The 15760-nt window shown below is 59.1% G+C and overlaps 1 protein-coding gene across 1 annotated transcript; it reads left to right on the top strand.

The window, feature by feature from the left end:
- The first annotated feature begins 279 nt into the window (after positions 1–279).
- On the top strand, positions 280–14515 carry CSK (C-terminal Src kinase). Its single transcript, XM_065411815.1, has 13 exons — positions 280–465; positions 1168–1245; positions 1840–1953; positions 3749–3861; positions 6380–6599; positions 9020–9113; positions 9230–9295; positions 9908–10007; positions 10381–10471; positions 11406–11479; positions 12507–12702; positions 13396–13482; positions 14333–14515. The coding sequence occupies exons 1-13, from the start codon at positions 280–282 to the stop codon at positions 14513–14515; spliced, it is 1602 nt and encodes a 533-aa protein (XP_065267887.1).
- The last annotated feature ends 1245 nt before the right edge of the window (positions 14516–15760 follow it).

Below are 15760 nucleotides of genomic sequence, written 5' to 3' on the forward strand. Positions count from 1 at the left end.
GCTGTTTGTGCTCCAGAAAAGGACCCGGTTTGTTTCACAGCTAGCACACGAGGGAGGCCTCTTCCCAGCAGCAGCAGCTCGCTTGGGTGCAAATTGGGCCTCTGCATTTCTGAATGGCGCTCAGCAGCCTCATCCGCCTACCCCAACCACTTCCTGTTTGTTCTGTCAAATCACACTGGTGCCCTGGGGTCCTCACAGCATCGCAGCCGAGCAGCACAGAGACGGGGTGGGGGGAGGGCTTGGTGCTAGTGGCTGGCTTCCAAGACTTCAGCCGCCTGCATGAAGCTACGGCTTCTGCCCTTGCTTCCCCCCAGTGTCACCGCAGTGGGAGAAGCTGGAAAATCCACTCACCTGCTCCCTGGCAGGGAGCAAGGTGCTTTCCTGGCACGTGTGGAGAAGAGGGAGGCAGGGCTTAAGCCACCCATTCCTACAGAACTTAACCAGCCCTTCTTGATCTTTGCCACGGTCAGAATCTGTCCTGATGCAGCCCTGCCCTTCCAGCAAGAGGTAAAAGCGTGTAATGGACATGCCTGGTCAGTTTCAGGTCTGCTGTCCCATCCCTGGGGGAAGCAGTGGAAGAACTGTGTCAGTTTCACTCTGCTGCGGCTCCTAGGTGCAGAGACAGGCCCTAGAGCTGTTCGCACTGGGAAGGACTCATGAAACAAGGGCAGAATAGCGCTCCCCACAGAGCATGCAGGAGGCAGTGTCAGGGTAGGACAGCAGAAAGCTGCTGTGCATACAGCAGTCAGGGCTATGGGTGTGAGATGGCAGGGGGAAGGGAGAGAGTACAAGGTCCTTCCTTCTAATAACCCAGGAGCCGGAGGGTCAGGCCTTTGGATTCATCAGATGCCTGCTAGGCAGAGGCTGATCCAAACAAGGAGCTCCCCATGCAGGGTGTGTAGACACCACCTTCCCGGCAGCTGGAGGGTGGGGACTGGCCTTCTCCGCCAGGGTGTTGCTCTGGAACCTCCCTGGGGACGCTGCTCCCACCTCGCCTCGGGGTAATAGGTGTCTGGCAACATTTTTCGAGCCCTGCTTTGTGTGTTGAAGAATAAGATGGATATTCCTGGGGTGGGCGGGGGCCTCTGGAGCTGCCCGTGGGGCTGGGTGCGTGACAGAGCTCATCATGGTTGTTCTCAACACATCCTCTCTCATTCACTTCTCCAGGTCTCATGGTACCAAGTGACGTGTCCCTCCTGTGAGACTCGATCCCCAGACCCGCCTGAGACGATGTCAGGAATGCAGGTAACAGCCAGAGCCACTTGTGCTTTGGTGGGGGTCGGGGACAGGGAAAGGCCAGAGTTGCTTGTGGCCTGTGTGGGGTGGGAGGAGAGACAGGCGAAGGCTGGAGCCCTGTTTTGGCTGGCGGGGCCCATGTCTGGGGGTCAGGTGCAGGCCACTCCTTTCTGCAGCGCTCACTGGTTTCTGGAAGCCAGTGTAAATCGCTTGGCACCAGTATGCCTGCACACCCCAAGGGCACTAGCACAGTGTGTTCTGTTCTCCCAGCCTCAGGAGCCGAAGGGTTAAATCAGGACTTTTCCCCCTCCCCTTTGTGCCACCCATCCTGGGAATCCGCCATGGCACCTCCCCTGGCCCTGAAGGGGCCCCTGGGAGTTCTCAAGGCAAGCGATGGAGCCAGGGCCAGCCCACAGCTAAGGGTGGCTGCATGTATTAACCAGCCCATAACCCCCACCCCTCCGCTAGCATGTCTTGCACGCTCACCGGGCACAGGATCCCACCTTTCCACCCCCGAGGCCGCATCCGAGGTTTGGCTCTTTCTGGTGGTGGGAGCAGCGTACAGTCAGCGTCTGAGGCCCTGTTTGTCTGTCCCTCTGGCAGGCCGTTTGGCCATCCGGTACGGAATGTATCGCCAAGTATAACTTCCATGGCACCGCCGAGCAGGACCTCCCGTTCAGCAAAGGGGACGTGCTCACCATCGTCGCCGTCACCAAGGTAACCCGCCCCGCCCTTCGCCTCGGGGGTGCTGGCGGTTCGCTGCCCTCCCTGGGGTGACCCCGAAGGCAGCTGGAGGGATTGCATCTCTGCAGCCCATCTTGGAGTGCCCTCATAGCGCTGGTTCTCGGCTTGTGGTCCGGGAAGGAGGGGCGGAATAGCCACCCCCCGTCAGACACCCAGAGGAGAGTGTGGGCTGCTGGACAGAAAGTTTTGGGAACCCAAATAGTAGGAGGTGGGGGTTGGGGGGGGGAGTAAATTTTCCTCTTAGAAAGTGATCCACGGATTGAAAAACTGGGAAACCCCCTTGCTGGCTCTGGGGTCACAGGGGGGCCCACTGCAGAGAGATGCGATGCCACCACTGCCCACTGGGTACGCTCATTATGCAGGAGCCCTGCCTGGATTCTCTCCCACAGGGGAGCAGAAGGGACAGGAAACCCGGCTGCCTTTTTAATTAACGTGATCGTTATTTAAACCTCTCCAAAATGTAAGTTGCTCAGGCGGGTCCCAGGGAGGCAGTCACGTGGGTTTAAAGTGAGACTCTGCCAGGAGCCTCGCCCGTGCACACAGATGCCCTGCGTTTGGTTCAAGAGATGGCCGGGGCGTAGTCTTTAGACCCACTACAGGCAGGGCATGTGGGGGTCTGTGAACTGAGCAGTGACACCCGGAGACGAGGGGTTGGTCTGCAGTTAATGGCAGTCAGGTGGTAAATCTGATGGGGCCTTTTTCATGAGGGAAGGTGGGGCTGACCAGTGCCTGCTGCCCCCCAGCTGGGCTCCTATAGTCAGTGGTGGAGCTATGGCCTGGCCAGCATGTCCCTTGCAGGCAGACGTCAGGTCTACACTAAAAAGTTAGGTCGACCCAGCAACGTCACTCAAGGGTGTGAAAAATCCACGCCCTGAACGACATGATGAAGCCGACCTAACCCCCGGTGCAGGCAGCGCTACATCGAGGGAAGAACTCTTCCATTGGCCTAGCTGCTGCCTCTCAGGGAGGTGGCTTACGTCCCCCTCCGTCGGCTTAGGCTGTGTCTACACTGAAGTGCAGCCATGCTGCTGTCGCGTTTCCCAAGCGCCGAGCTCTAGGCTGGCGGGATGGCAGTCTGGCCGTGAGCTGATCATGCAGTGAGCAGGCAGCGCTGGTCCCAGCGCCCAGGATGGGTGCTTTGTTGCGTAGGCCCAGGCCTTTTCTGGGCTTGTCTCATCAGCTAAACAGGGTTGAGCTGGGTGAGTGCTCGGGTGGGGGACCTCCAGGAAAACCAGAGGTGCTGCAGGCAGTGACGCAGGCATTCAGTCGGAGCGGAGGTGCTTCTCTTCCTGCGTCAGTGGGACACCAGTGCCTTGAAGTGCTCAGAGGTGCTGGGCTATTAACAGTGCCTTGCTACAGATGGGATGAAAAGTTGACGCACTAAACGCTGCAGCTCATTCGAGGTGCCAGAGCATTTCTTTTCTTTCTGTTTTGCAAAAGGACGGGCTTGTTAACCCTGTTGTCTTGATCAGAGTCCAGGCCTGGGGATTACATTCTGCAAATGTAAACGATCCGTTAATTGGACTCTTGTCGTCTTCAGTGCCCAAGCTAAAGCATTGTGTAGCGTTACTGTGAGCTATTAAACAACTGCCTTGTGACACCTCAGAGGTGGCTGCATGCATAATGTCTTTAGGATTCCCCAAGACAAAAGGCGCTGTGTAGATGTAAGTCTCTCTATGGCAGTGCATTGCTCAGTGGGATAGAGGGGGAGAGCATTGTGGGTGGCATAGGCACACAGGCTCGGCTCACTTCTGCTTTCCCTTCCCAGGATCCCAACTGGTACAAAGCCAAAAACAAGGTGGGCCGTGAGGGGATCATCCCTGCCAACTATGTTCAGAAGCGGGAAGGAGTGAAAGCCGGAACCAAACTCAGTCTGATGCCGTGAGTATCCAGAGGAAGGGGCAGAACTAGGAACAAGACCCGTCTTCCAATTGCCACCCAGATCCTATGCTGCGTTGTGGTGGCCATGGGCAGCAGGATGATGGATCTGGAGCAAGGCTGGACTGATGATTTGAGTGCTGCCTAACACAGGGCTTGAAAAACTTACTGAAGACCTGCAAGCCGGAGGGCTAAAGCTGCCCTACCAGAGAGAGAGTCAACAAAGAGATGCAACAGCATCAGTTCCTGGGTTCATGGCTTTCCCAGCAGCAGAGGGAAATTGACCTGGTTTCTGTCAGTTTCACGGCTGAGGCTCTGAATAACAGCAGAGAAACTGACCAAAATCTTGTTAACTTTGTTCTGTGGCTCCTTTGGAGAGCTATGAGCATCTACAGAGGCACTGGAGCTATCTGCAGACTAAGGAAGACAAATTGAGCATAGGGTCACATTTAGAAGGGTTTTTTTGCAGCTATAAAGGCTTCCCACCAACCAGAAGAGAGAAGGCACATGGGATTTTTGAGCCCTTATCCCCCTAATGTTCCAAGTATGTGGGGAAAAATGCCCCTGTGATGCTGCCCCTCATGCCTGCTACATCCCATTTTATGGGTCACCAGTCCAGTGGCCTCATCCTAGGCTTGCTTAACCCATAGCTGCCAAATTCAAGTGCAACCTTGTATGGGACTTGCACCTAGCAGTGTTCCTTTGGGTGCATGGGGGCCGTGTGCAGGTGGATTATACTTTCATTCACCAGTAGAGGGTGCTCAGGCCAGTTAGCAAGAGCAATTAATGACTGCTTAAATCCAGAAGATCTGATGCAGTTTAGATGTAGTGGTGACAGTGCCCGCAGCAAATGGCTGTCGCAGACCAGCTCACGCTGGACGCAGCAGGCAGTGTGTGGAACACAGGGCAGAGGAAGTCCTGGGGGGTGGAGTGAGGGACAGTGTCTTGTGTAAGGGGAGGGTCAGCAGTGAAAGCTGAAGCCAGGAGATCTGCACCTGCTCTGGTGACTCCGTTTCTGCACTTCCTGGTGCTTACACCTGTTGGGGCTGTGTCGGTCTCAGCAGTGTGTGTGTGTGTGTGTGTGTTCTGGGGTGTATTTCCTGGTTAACTTGGTTAACCCCTCAGTCACTGGGGCTCTGGACACAGCAGGGCTTGTGTGTGGCCTGGCCGATTGTTACAAGAGGCTCTGGTTGTAAGGGCTGCAGGCGCTGTGGGTGGCCGACACCTCCTGATCGGGAGCGCCTCGCCCAGAGGGAAATGCACATGGGATTGGGACGTCTGTTCGGGGTGTCTGGGTCTCCTGCTCCCAGTGCCCTGCAGACACGTCTCCCAGCCAGAAACACTGACCTCTCCTCCCGTCGGAGAGCTGTGAAGTAAGATCCATGTCCCACAGCTGGGGTCACTTTTCAGCAGCTGGTCCTGCCATCCTAGGCAGTTACGAGTCTCTGAAGATGGAGGAAGCACCCACAGGCCTGGGACGTGTGGGGCTTTAGACAGCACTAGATGAGTGCAGATCAGCAACACCCCGAGCCAGTGCGGCTTACAGTTCTCTAATGGTGTTTTGTCCCCTCGATCTGTGCTCATCTCATGCAGTCTGGGCGCCAGCAGTCTCTCTGCCTCTGGGTGCTCCTCCACGCTGTGCTAGCACCCTAAGGCCTTTGTTGGGCTCCATGCATCTGCTTGCTTCCTTGCCTGGGAGCCTGTGCATGCTCTGGCCCCCGGCAATGCCCTGCACCCTGGCAGGAAACTTGCACTGCCAGCTAGCTAGCTCCCTTTCCTACTCTCTCAAAGGATTTCCTGTGTGCGCCTTGCTTATCATCTCCTGCCTTGTGCCTGGCTTGCTCATTCTGCCTACCTCAGCACCTCCTGTCCTGCAGCGGAGGCTCGGTGTCGGTGGCTGAACTGGTCTGAGGCCTTACAGGAAGATGCACGTTCCTGATCACGTGTGACAGGCACAATCAGTCGTGTTCACACGGGCAGCAGCACCAAGGGTGGGACGTGGCCAAAGTGGATGGGGACAGGGCCATTTCCCTGTGTGCCCAGGAAGCTGTTTCTGTTCTCTAACAGCTGTGCTGTCGCCCTCCTGCATTCCCCTTACAGACCCTCCCCCTTCAGCCCCAGCTCCTCCCCATGGCTTGAGTGACGCTCACACTGGCAATGTCCCCTGAACAATTCCTCCTTGGGCAATGGCTTCTGATTGGGACTGGGACATCAGGAGGGCTGGGGGTCGGAATTGAGGAGCACTGGCAGAGTTGTGGGGGCACCGGGCTGGGATCGCAGGGGGGCTGCAGGGCGGGATTGAGGGGCACTGGCAGAGCTGTGGGGGCACCGGGGTGGATAGCGGGGGGCTGGCAGAGCTGTGGGGGTGCCGGGCTGGGATAGCAGGGGGGCTGCAGGTCGGGATTGAGGGGCATTGGCAGAGCTGTGCATAAGAACCCTTGTCCTCGTTGTGCCCAGGTTTGTGTCCCTCACACGCTGGGGCAGTGAATTTACCCCTTTGCTCTCTCTCCCCCTGCCCCAGCTGGTTCCATGGGAAGATCACGCGGGAGCAGGCGGAGCGGCTGCTGTACCCCCCGGAGACGGGCCTCTTCCTGGTGCGGGAGAGCACCAACTACCCGGGCGACTACACCCTGTGCGTGAGCTGCGAGGGGAAGGTGGAGCATTACCGCATCATCTATTCCTCCAGCAAGCTCAGCATCGACGAGGAGGTCTACTTCGAGAACCTCATGCAGCTGGTGGAGGTGAGCTGTGGGGGAGGGGCTCCCCAAAAGCTCGGCCTGGCCAGGTCTCTCAGCCCTCCATGGTAATGGCCCACAGGCTTGGACTCCCAGCACCTGTTCCATGCAGTCACCATCACAAGCTGCCCGCTTAGCAACGCTGAGTTTGCATAAAGATTTGCTTTCCAAATCCTTTGTTCTCTGGGCACCCTGCTCCGTCCTCCCAGCACATGGTGATCTCTGTCTCATGCACACCCACCACCCCTGTGCTGGCAGGACTCTGCAGAGGGGATCACGGAGACTCAACTCCTCTCTTTCAGCCCTAGAGAGGGCATCTGCCACTCAGGGTGACGGTGTATCAGGAGGGCAGTGGGTCGTGGGGAGGTTCCCGCTGCACCGGCCTTGGAGGCAAACGTAGGCCACCAGTCTCTCCGGCGCTGGGCCAGATATGTCCCATCTGCACTCAAGTAGCTGTGCCCTCCCCTCCCCCTGCCGAGGAGCCCAGCTCCCCTCCCCACCCCCACAGCGCTCGGCGCAGGCTGCGGTTAGCCGGGCTCAGCCTGGCTCTGCCCTGATAATGATTCAGACAAACCTGCTGAGCACTTCCTGCCTCTCAGGGCCACCCCCCCAGCCCGGGCAGGAAGAGGCGCCTCGCTGTGTGATGGAATCCGAAAATCTCGTGCCTCTCTCGGGAACTGAGCACGCTGGGGCAGGGGGCTGGCTCCAAGGGGGTGGGAAGCCCGCCAGAGGGTGGAGTAGCCCAGGGAGATTTGCATTGGTTCCTCTCTTGAGCACGGCTCGGGAGCGTAGGGGGATTCCGGCACATCTCCCAGGGTGATGGGAAACTTCCCGGCATCATGGCTGGGAGGTGGGCAGGGTCCTGGTGCCCTACGCACCCTGATCTTTCACAGCCAGGAACAACTCCATGCCCTCCAGGTCAGGACGGGCGTGGCAGGATCTGAGGTCACCAGAGCTCCATTGGGCTCACACAGGCCAGCGCTCAGCACCGACCAGGGTGGAGGGACATGAGCTGGTTGGGTGCCACCCATCTGTGATCCCCTGTCCAGCTGGTTAGCTCTGGGGTGGGGGCTGGGCTCTGTTGGCATTGGTGCAGAGTGCCCATTGGAACTCCCTGGGGCAGAGATGGCCCTGGGGGGGGAGGGGAGAGGATGTGGCTGTCTCCTGGCTGGAGCAGACCCCGCAGATCAGCCTAGCCTAGGATCCTTGCTGTAGCCAACGCCTGGTGCTGCAAAGGAAGGCGGGCAGCTCTGGGCTGGGTGCACGTGGGGAGCAGGGGGTCGTCTGCCCAGCGTGTGTGTCCCCAATTCACCCTTGTTTCCAGGGCTCAGACAGGAGCCTGCAAGACAAGCTGCTCTGCACACCCTTGTGCTAAGGCCAGCTGGTCTGTTCTTGTCCTCGTGCTACCCCCTGGTGGGCAGACTGTGCCACTGCACCATTTGATCAGCACTCTGGAACTCACGTTTTTTCCTCTGGTATCTCTGCCAATTCCTCCCCCGCCCCCTCCCAGTCCCTGGAAGTGGGATGCCCCGTGTGTGCTGCATGCTGCAAATGCTTGGCCAGGCCACAGAAACCAGCCCAGCTGTTCGGCACAGACCGGCCAGGCTGAAATAGCCTGGGGAAACACCGGTCCGAAATGAGGAGCCATTAGCATGAATGTTGGGGGAAGGGGTGGAATATCTATACTGGGGGGCTGCAGGGCGAGACTGGGGGGCGTTGGCAGAGCTGGAAGGGACTGCGGATCAGGAATGGGGGGGCATGGTCAGGGCAGGGGCTGTGGATCAGGACTGGGGGGCATTTGCAGAGCTGGGGCTGCGGATCAGGACTGGGGGGCGTTGGCAGGACTGGGGGTTGGGACCAGACCGGGGGGGGGGTCTGTCAGTCTGGATTTTAGAGCTAGGAGATGGATCAGGCATTTGCCCCATGGTGCTCTCTGCCAGACCCCCCAGTATCGCTCCTTTGCCTTTGTGAGCACTAAAAATCACTGTGGGGGGAACATCAGACAAACCCTGTGGTAGCAGAGCTGGGTTAAATGGGAGCCTCCCTCAGTGAGCCCCTGCAGCCCGACACTGCTGCCCCTTGCCAGCGGGGAAAGGAACCCAGGTTGTTTCCCTTGGGAAATCAGTCTGCCTGGGCCATCCCATCCTTTACGTAGGAAGGGGAATTGGAGACCTCACTGGTTCATTTGGTCTACCCCCATCTTCCCCATTTTGGACTCTCCCCTGGAGCCGCAGACCTGCCCTGGGGTATCCGCTCCCCTCAGCCCTGCGTGGGGATGGCAGGAGCTGGGCCTCGTGATTAACTGTGCATCAGGTGGGACGAAGGTGTCTGGGATCACACAGCCAGTCGGTGGCATCAGACCCCAGGTGTCCTAAGTGAGGTCTGGCTGGGTGGGGGTCTCACCTCCTGCCTTCTCCTCCCGGCAGCATTACACCACGGACGCCGACGGGCTCTGCACACGCCTCATCAAACCCAAACTCATGGAGGGGACGATAGCAGCTCAGGACGAGTTCTCCAGAAGTGAGTGCATCCCTGAGCGGGGCGCGGCACCGTCAGCAGCCCCCTCCCTGCCCCCCCCCCCCCCCGTCCATCCCAGCTGGTCTGTTTGCCTGCTCACCTCTCCCTTCCCCTTCCAGGCGGCTGGGCCCTCAACATGAAGGACCTGAAGCTTCTGCAGACCATCGGCAAAGGGGAGTTTGGAGGTCAGTCGGGCTCAGGTCTTGTGCTCTGCCGTTGGGGGTGGGGAGGGGAATTGGGGGCTGAGCCCAACCCCTCTCCCTCCCCTAGAGGAAGGATCCAGTCTCATGCCGTTCTAGCTCTGGGCTCCCTCCGGCTCCTTCCCCACTGGCTTCCCCACCCTGAGGGGGTGATGCTCTTGGGGGGCAGCAGGAATCCAGTCGGTGTCCAGCTGCTCCCTGGCTCTAGCTGTAGTGACCCTTTGCCCATTACCGGCACCTCCAGCTGAGGCTCCTGAAGCTCTTCGGGGCCGTAATGAGTTCAGTGTCTTGACCCACCAGTGCAGCAGGCTGGCTTAGCTCTTACACCCACGTCATCCCGAGATCAGAGGCTGGTCTTGTCCCCATGTTACGGGTTGGGGGAGAGTGAGGTGCAGAGGGGGACTTGGCTGAGGTCGCATAGTTGGGATTAGAACTCGGGACTTCTTAATCTGTGCCTGAATCCCAAACTGATTCTCCCCCAGCGAGTAAATCTGCAAGGCCTGGGCTGGGCGGGGGGCAGTCTGGGGGGTTCCCCAGGCAGTGGGGAGGGGGTGCCGATGTTCTTAGGTGCCTTCAGTCCGTGTCTCCTCCTTTCAGATGTGATGCTGGGCGATTACCGTGGCAACAAAGTTGCCGTGAAGTGCATTAAACACGACGCCACCGCGCAGGCCTTTCTGGCGGAGGCCTCAGTGATGACGTGAGTGTCGCGGGGGGCTGGGAGGTCGTGCGTTCCCAGAGGAGAGAGAGAGAAAATGCCCCCCCGGATGGGAAAGCGGGGCAGGGGATAGGGAGAACTCATCCGGTGGTGATGGGAGACAGAAGCGGGGCTGGGGGGCGTGTGGAGAGCAGGCCTAGGGCAGTGGAGTGGGGTGGCTCTGGGGGAAGGAGAGCCCTCTGGTGTGACTGGGGTTTGGGTGGATGGCGTGTGGTGATGGCGCGTAGTAATGGCGAGCCGCCAGGCACCGGCTCTGTGTCTGCAGCGATGTCCCTGGGGGGTGGGCACTGGCTGGAGCCAGCGCAGATTTGCCTGCTGCTGTCTGGCTCTGAGCTAGCGCCCCGTGGCTTTGCAGGCAGCTCCGACACAGCAACCTGGTACAGCTGCTGGGGGTGATCGTGGAGGAGAAGAGTGGTCTCTACATTGTCACTGAATATATGGCAAAGGTGAGGCCCTGCGGCCGGGGGAGCCAGCCGGTCCCTGGGAGCCTGTGGGAGGTCTGGCAGCAGGGATCAAACAGGCTCCATGCTAAATACAACAGCCCCCCTCCCTGGCACCGAGAGCAGAACTCGCCCGCTGAGCGCCGGCACACCCGGCCGCCCCTGCTCCCACCTCCCAATCTGCCCCCATAAGTTTGCCAGTGCACATGGGAAGCAGCGCAGCCAATAGAAAGCTGCCCAGGCTTGGAATCCTCCTTCCCTTTAGCTGCCCCTTCACTCGACCCTGGCACGTGCCCACATCTGCAGCACCCCACCAAACTGCTTCCCATGCGCCCTACGGCAGCCATGGTAATGCCCGAGCGCATCCGTGAGTCGCTGGACGCCCCAGGACGCATCTGTGTCTGGCACTGGGAAAGATGCTTCGGGGACTGCACCTCCTGGTGCATTATGGGTCCTGTGAACGGAGCCAGCAGCCCCCCTGCAGTGGGAGGTTGGGACCCCCTGGAGCGCTGGCTGCAATCGTCTCTTCACAGGCGCTTGAGGAGTGGGGCCTGGTGTTTCTAATGCTTGGGCACAAACAGGAGGCCCCAGCACGGGCACCTACTGGGGGCAGGTTCGGGGTTGGTCCCCACTGAGCATCGCCCCACAGCGGCTTAGACCAGGGGCGATGCTGGGAGGCCCCAGCTTGTGACAGGCACCGTGGGCAATTGCTTGTTTGACACGGCCCCTGCAGTCAGTGCCCCCGGTGCTTTGTGGGGGTTGGTACGTTACTGACCGAGAGAAGAGAGCCATCTGCTCCCCCCAGCACTGCCGAGGAGTCTCCCATCCTCCTCCGGATCCAACCAGGCTCTGCTTCGCTTGGGCAGGGCGCCAGGGGGCTGTCGAGGCAGCCTCAGGGGTTAGCAGGCAGGCTCTGATGGTCCTGTCTCACTCTTGCCAGGGAAGCCTAGTCGATTACCTGCGATCCCGAGGGAGGTCTGTGCTGGGGGGCGACTGCCTGCTGAAGTTCTGCTTGTAAGTACGCAGCTGGGCCTCCATGACCCGGGTTCCAGAGCGCATGGTGGGGTAGCCAGGGGTTCTTACCGACGATCTGCTCACCGCAAGCCCCTGAGCCTCTCGGCATCAGAGCCTCTGTGCTTCTCCTCACACCTCCCCTGCGAGGATCTCAAAGCGCTTTCCAGGTGTTCTGAGCTAAGCCTCCCAGCCCGCCTCCTGTGGGGGGTGATGGGGCAGCTCAGGCAAACAGGAGTTAAGTGACCTGCAGCCACGCGAAGAATCCAGTAGCAGCACCGGGAATCCTGACCAGCCCTCCTGACTCTGCCCTGTGAGGATCTAGCTCTTGTGCGTGAATGGCACTTTCTTGCACAGCAGATCTGCCCCCTGGGCATCCTGGAGTCTGATTTCTGTCCTGCAGTATCCTCCTCCTGGCCCCGCAGAGTCAGTACAGCCCCCTTCTGTCCCATCTCCTCCATCAGCAGGATAGTTCGGGACGTTGCAGTCACGTTCCAGGTCTGCCTTTCCACCGCTAGCCCAGTGCTGCCCAGGGCTTGCTGCTCCTTGGGAGCTGCTCCCCCTCACACCAGCCAGCTGGGTATTTTACAAGCAGCCTGATGAGTTTCTGGTGCTGTAGAGTGACTCACTGGCAGACCCATGGGTGGAGTGGTGGGGCTCACAGCGAACGGGGGGACTGTGCCACGTGGGGACAGTTGATGGGACTCCTAGGTGACAGGTTCAAATCCAGCCAGTGACTTAGTTGTTATGATTGGATGTCTGGTCAGTGGCTTCTGTGAAATGAGTGAGGTGGGTCTCAGGCCAGTTCCTAGAAGGTACCAAACCGCCACGGTCATTGGCATGAACTGGCTTCCTTGGAGGCTGTGGATTGAATGATCAGTGGGGACAAACCTCCCCAAAAGGAGTCCCTCCAGCCTCACCAGCAGGGGTGGGACACCCTCACTCTGTAACTGCTGTGGATAAACAGCCAGCAATCAGCCCCAAGACCCGCTGGGTGCCTAAGCCTGACACGCTCTCCCCCACCCCCCAGAGACGTCTGTGAAGCCATGGAGTACCTGGAAGCCAACAACTTTGTCCACCGGGACCTGGCGGCGAGGAACGTGCTGGTCTCAGAGGACAACATCGCCAAAGTCAGCGACTTTGGGCTGACGAAGGAGGCGTCGTCCACTCAGGACACGGGGAAGCTGCCAGTGAAATGGACGGCACCGGAAGCACTTAGAGAAAAGGTGAGCAGGGGACGGGGCAGGCTCCCCTCCCCAGCGCTGCCCCAGTGATCAAGTGCCCACGGTCCTGTGCTCCGTATATAAGTGGCTAGATTCTGCCTTCCATAGTGACTAGGAGAGCTGGTCACCTGCCTTGCCCAGGGGCTTACTCCTTCTTGGGTGTGCCCGGCTGAGGAGATGTCTTCCCCTTGCAGGGCCAGACAGGCTTGCGCAAGGCAGAACAGTCCTGCCCCACGCAGCTCAGAGGACATGGGGCAGGGGTCCATGGAAGAGCTGTCCCCAGGGCTATGGGAGGAAATATTCCTCCCTTGTTATGGATGCTGCTGCCCAGGGAGGGAGGTGGGGGCTCAGTCTCTTAATCCCCCTCCTCTGTGGATTTGGGGAAACTACTCCAGCATTTGCAGGAGGCCCCAGGCTGCTTGGAGAGCTGCGATGGGGAGATAAAAGCACCGCTGCTGGCTGCAGTAAAGGTGGTTAGCTGAAAGCCAGGGTGGAGCCTGGATTCTCCTCTCCTCCCAGCAGAGGGCACTCTCGCCAGCGTGTGCAGGCAGGCAGTGCAGCACTGAATTAACCGGGGAGGTTTGATGCCCTCCCCGTTTTGGTCGTGGGTCCTCCCTCCCTCCCCCCCGCTCGCCAGCCGCTCCACGTCCCGTGCCATCCCCCTGACCCCTTTGCGGCTGGCTCTCTCCCCTGCAGAAATTCTCCACCAAGTCGGACGTGTGGAGCTTCGGGATCCTTCTCTGGGAAATCTACTCCTTCGGGCGAGTGCCTTATCCGAGAATTGTAAGTGAGGGCAATGCCCCAGGGGGCAGCTGCCAGCTCCCTCCCTCCCTCCGTTCCCCCGGCCCCGCTGCTTGAGCCCGCTTGGGCCTGATCTTGGGGGGGCGGGCGGAGGGGAGGCTCTGGGTTTTTCCACGTGCTGCTCGCCGGAGCAGCCCAGTGTCTGTCCCTCTGGAAGTGCAGGAGTCGAGAGGCCAAGGTATCTATCCCACAAGCATGTTTTCCTGTAGACGAGCTTGACTAGGTGTAGTTCCCCAGCCCCGGGCTGTTACTGGCTGGCCGGGGTGTGTCTGAAGGAGGAGAAAGGGGTTGGCTTGACACGCAGCTTCGGGGAGTTGGTTTCCTAGGCGTGGCCAGCTGGGCTCACCTCTGAGGTCCATCTAGTGCAGTGTCCCATCTCTGCCGCTGCTGCAGAGGAAGGCCTAAGAACCCCCAGGAGGAGATGGACCCCAACTGGCCCCCCACAGAGGTCCATCCGGAGTGCTAGTCATGGTTGCCTTTAGGGCTGAAGCAGGGAGGGTTAATCTCCCTAGGAGCCGAGGGAGAAGCAGACTGATGGGCTGGAAGTGTTAGCCGGAGGAGGACGACTGGCTAAGAGAGTAGATCTGGGGGCTGAGCCGGGAGGGGCCCGCCCCCTCTGTCTGTGCTGGTGAGAGGGGAGCCAGCGGAGAGACTCAAAGGGGGGAGGAGGTGAAAGTGTGTGAACTCCCAGGGCAGGGAACGTGGCCTATGTTCAGCACTAGCACTCGGGGGGCCTCATCCTGGTAGGTAGGGGCCCCCTGGGGCTACCGCAGTCCGACTGAGGGGCCAGGGGCTTAAGGAGCCATCTCTCCAGCCTCCCTCTCCCTCGCAGCCTCTGAAGGATGTCGTTCCCCGCGTGGAGAAGGGGTACAAGATGGACGCCCCCGACGGCTGCCCCCAGGTCGTCTACGAGGTGATGAAAAACTGCTGGACCCTGGACCCCATCATCCGGCCTTCCTTCCACCAACTACGGGAACAGCTAGAGCATATCAAAGGCAACGAGCTCTACCTGTGAGACGGGGGGGGCGGGGCTTCCTCACACCCCCCTTCTCCCTTCAGTCCCGCCCCACCCCCCTGCTCAGGTAGCGGGGGTGGGGGAGGGGTCAGATGGGGGAGGGGAGAAGGACTGAGCGAGCTGCTGGACCTGCTCCACCCATGGAACTGTCCTAGAGAGACATATTGGACTTGTGCATATCCCCACCCTGGGCCTGCCTCCCCCTCCTCGGGTCCCTTAGGCTGGGCCAGCTGGAGATGCGGGAGTGAGATGGATTGATTGAGGCTGCCCCCACCACCTTGTCCCTGTAGAAACCAAACCGGGAAGGGAATCCTAATATTTTAGCGGCATGTTGTTACCCCCACACTCCCTCCCTGCCCCCAACCGCCGATCCTTCCCCACAGAGTTTCTCCTCCTCGATTTCTCCCTGGGATCACATCTCCGTTTCTCCAGCTCACAGGATCGCGACAGCAGGGGCCGGGGCAGGGACGACTGAGGAGGGAAGCCAGAGGGGGAGGGGGGAGAGGATAAATGGGGGGTGTCCTACTGCTGGGGGTATTTCCCGCTCCTCACACGAGTCCTGCGATTGCTTAAAAACTTCTAATTCAGTTGTTTTCTCTGGGGTTTTTTGGGTTATTTTTTATTATTTCAAATGGAAACAGGCCAGCCAAGCGCTGGGGTTTTACTAAAGTACGAATCTCTTATTTTTTAATGTAATTGAAAAAAAAAATTAAAAAAAAGGTTTAAAAAAGAAAGAAACAAATCGACCCACCTGAAGGGAAGGAAAATCCCAAGTCTGCTAACTGACCGGGTGAAATAACTGAGAAACCAAGGGTGATTGTTGAATTGTTTCGCTTTAACTTGTTGCAGTGTTTTGCATGCCGTCTCCAGAGGCCTTTTCCAGTCCTGTCCAGTGCTTTATTCTCATGTAATGCTGCCAACTGTGAGATTAAACTGTAATAAAACCATTCCATACGGATACACACCTCCATGCTTCCCCGGGTGTCTTTCTCTGCCTCCCCACTAGGGGGTGCACCTCAGCCGGAGGCCAGCCTAAGGGAGCAGGGCGCTGCACTGCCAGACGTTGACAGTGAGTCATGATGGGGATGCATCCCACGACTGGTATTTTACCACCCTCGGGACCCAGCCGCCATCTGCATGGCTTGTCCAATCCGTTCCTGTAACGAACACCCAGGTATACGGAAACTTACCTCTTACATAGCCCCTTTCAGCAGCAGATCTCTGTGCTTTGCAAGGCGGGGGGGT

This window comes from Emys orbicularis, chromosome 10 (genome assembly GCF_028017835.1).
Source record: "Emys orbicularis isolate rEmyOrb1 chromosome 10, rEmyOrb1.hap1, whole genome shotgun sequence".
Taxonomy (NCBI): domain Eukaryota; kingdom Metazoa; phylum Chordata; order Testudines; family Emydidae; genus Emys; species Emys orbicularis.

Excerpts from the sequence above, each read along its gene's own strand:
- CSK (XM_065411815.1), top strand. The coding sequence starts at position 280 with ATGAAGCTACGGCTTCTGCCCTTGCTTCCCCCCAGTGTCACCGCAGTG. Across the intron at positions 466-1,167 it reads CCTTCTTGATCTTTGCCACG|GTCTCATGGTACCAAGTGAC; the intron begins GTCAGAATCTGT and ends TCACTTCTCCAG. Across the intron at positions 12,703-13,395 it reads CGGAAGCACTTAGAGAAAAG|AAATTCTCCACCAAGTCGGA; the intron begins GTGAGCAGGGGA and ends TCTCCCCTGCAG.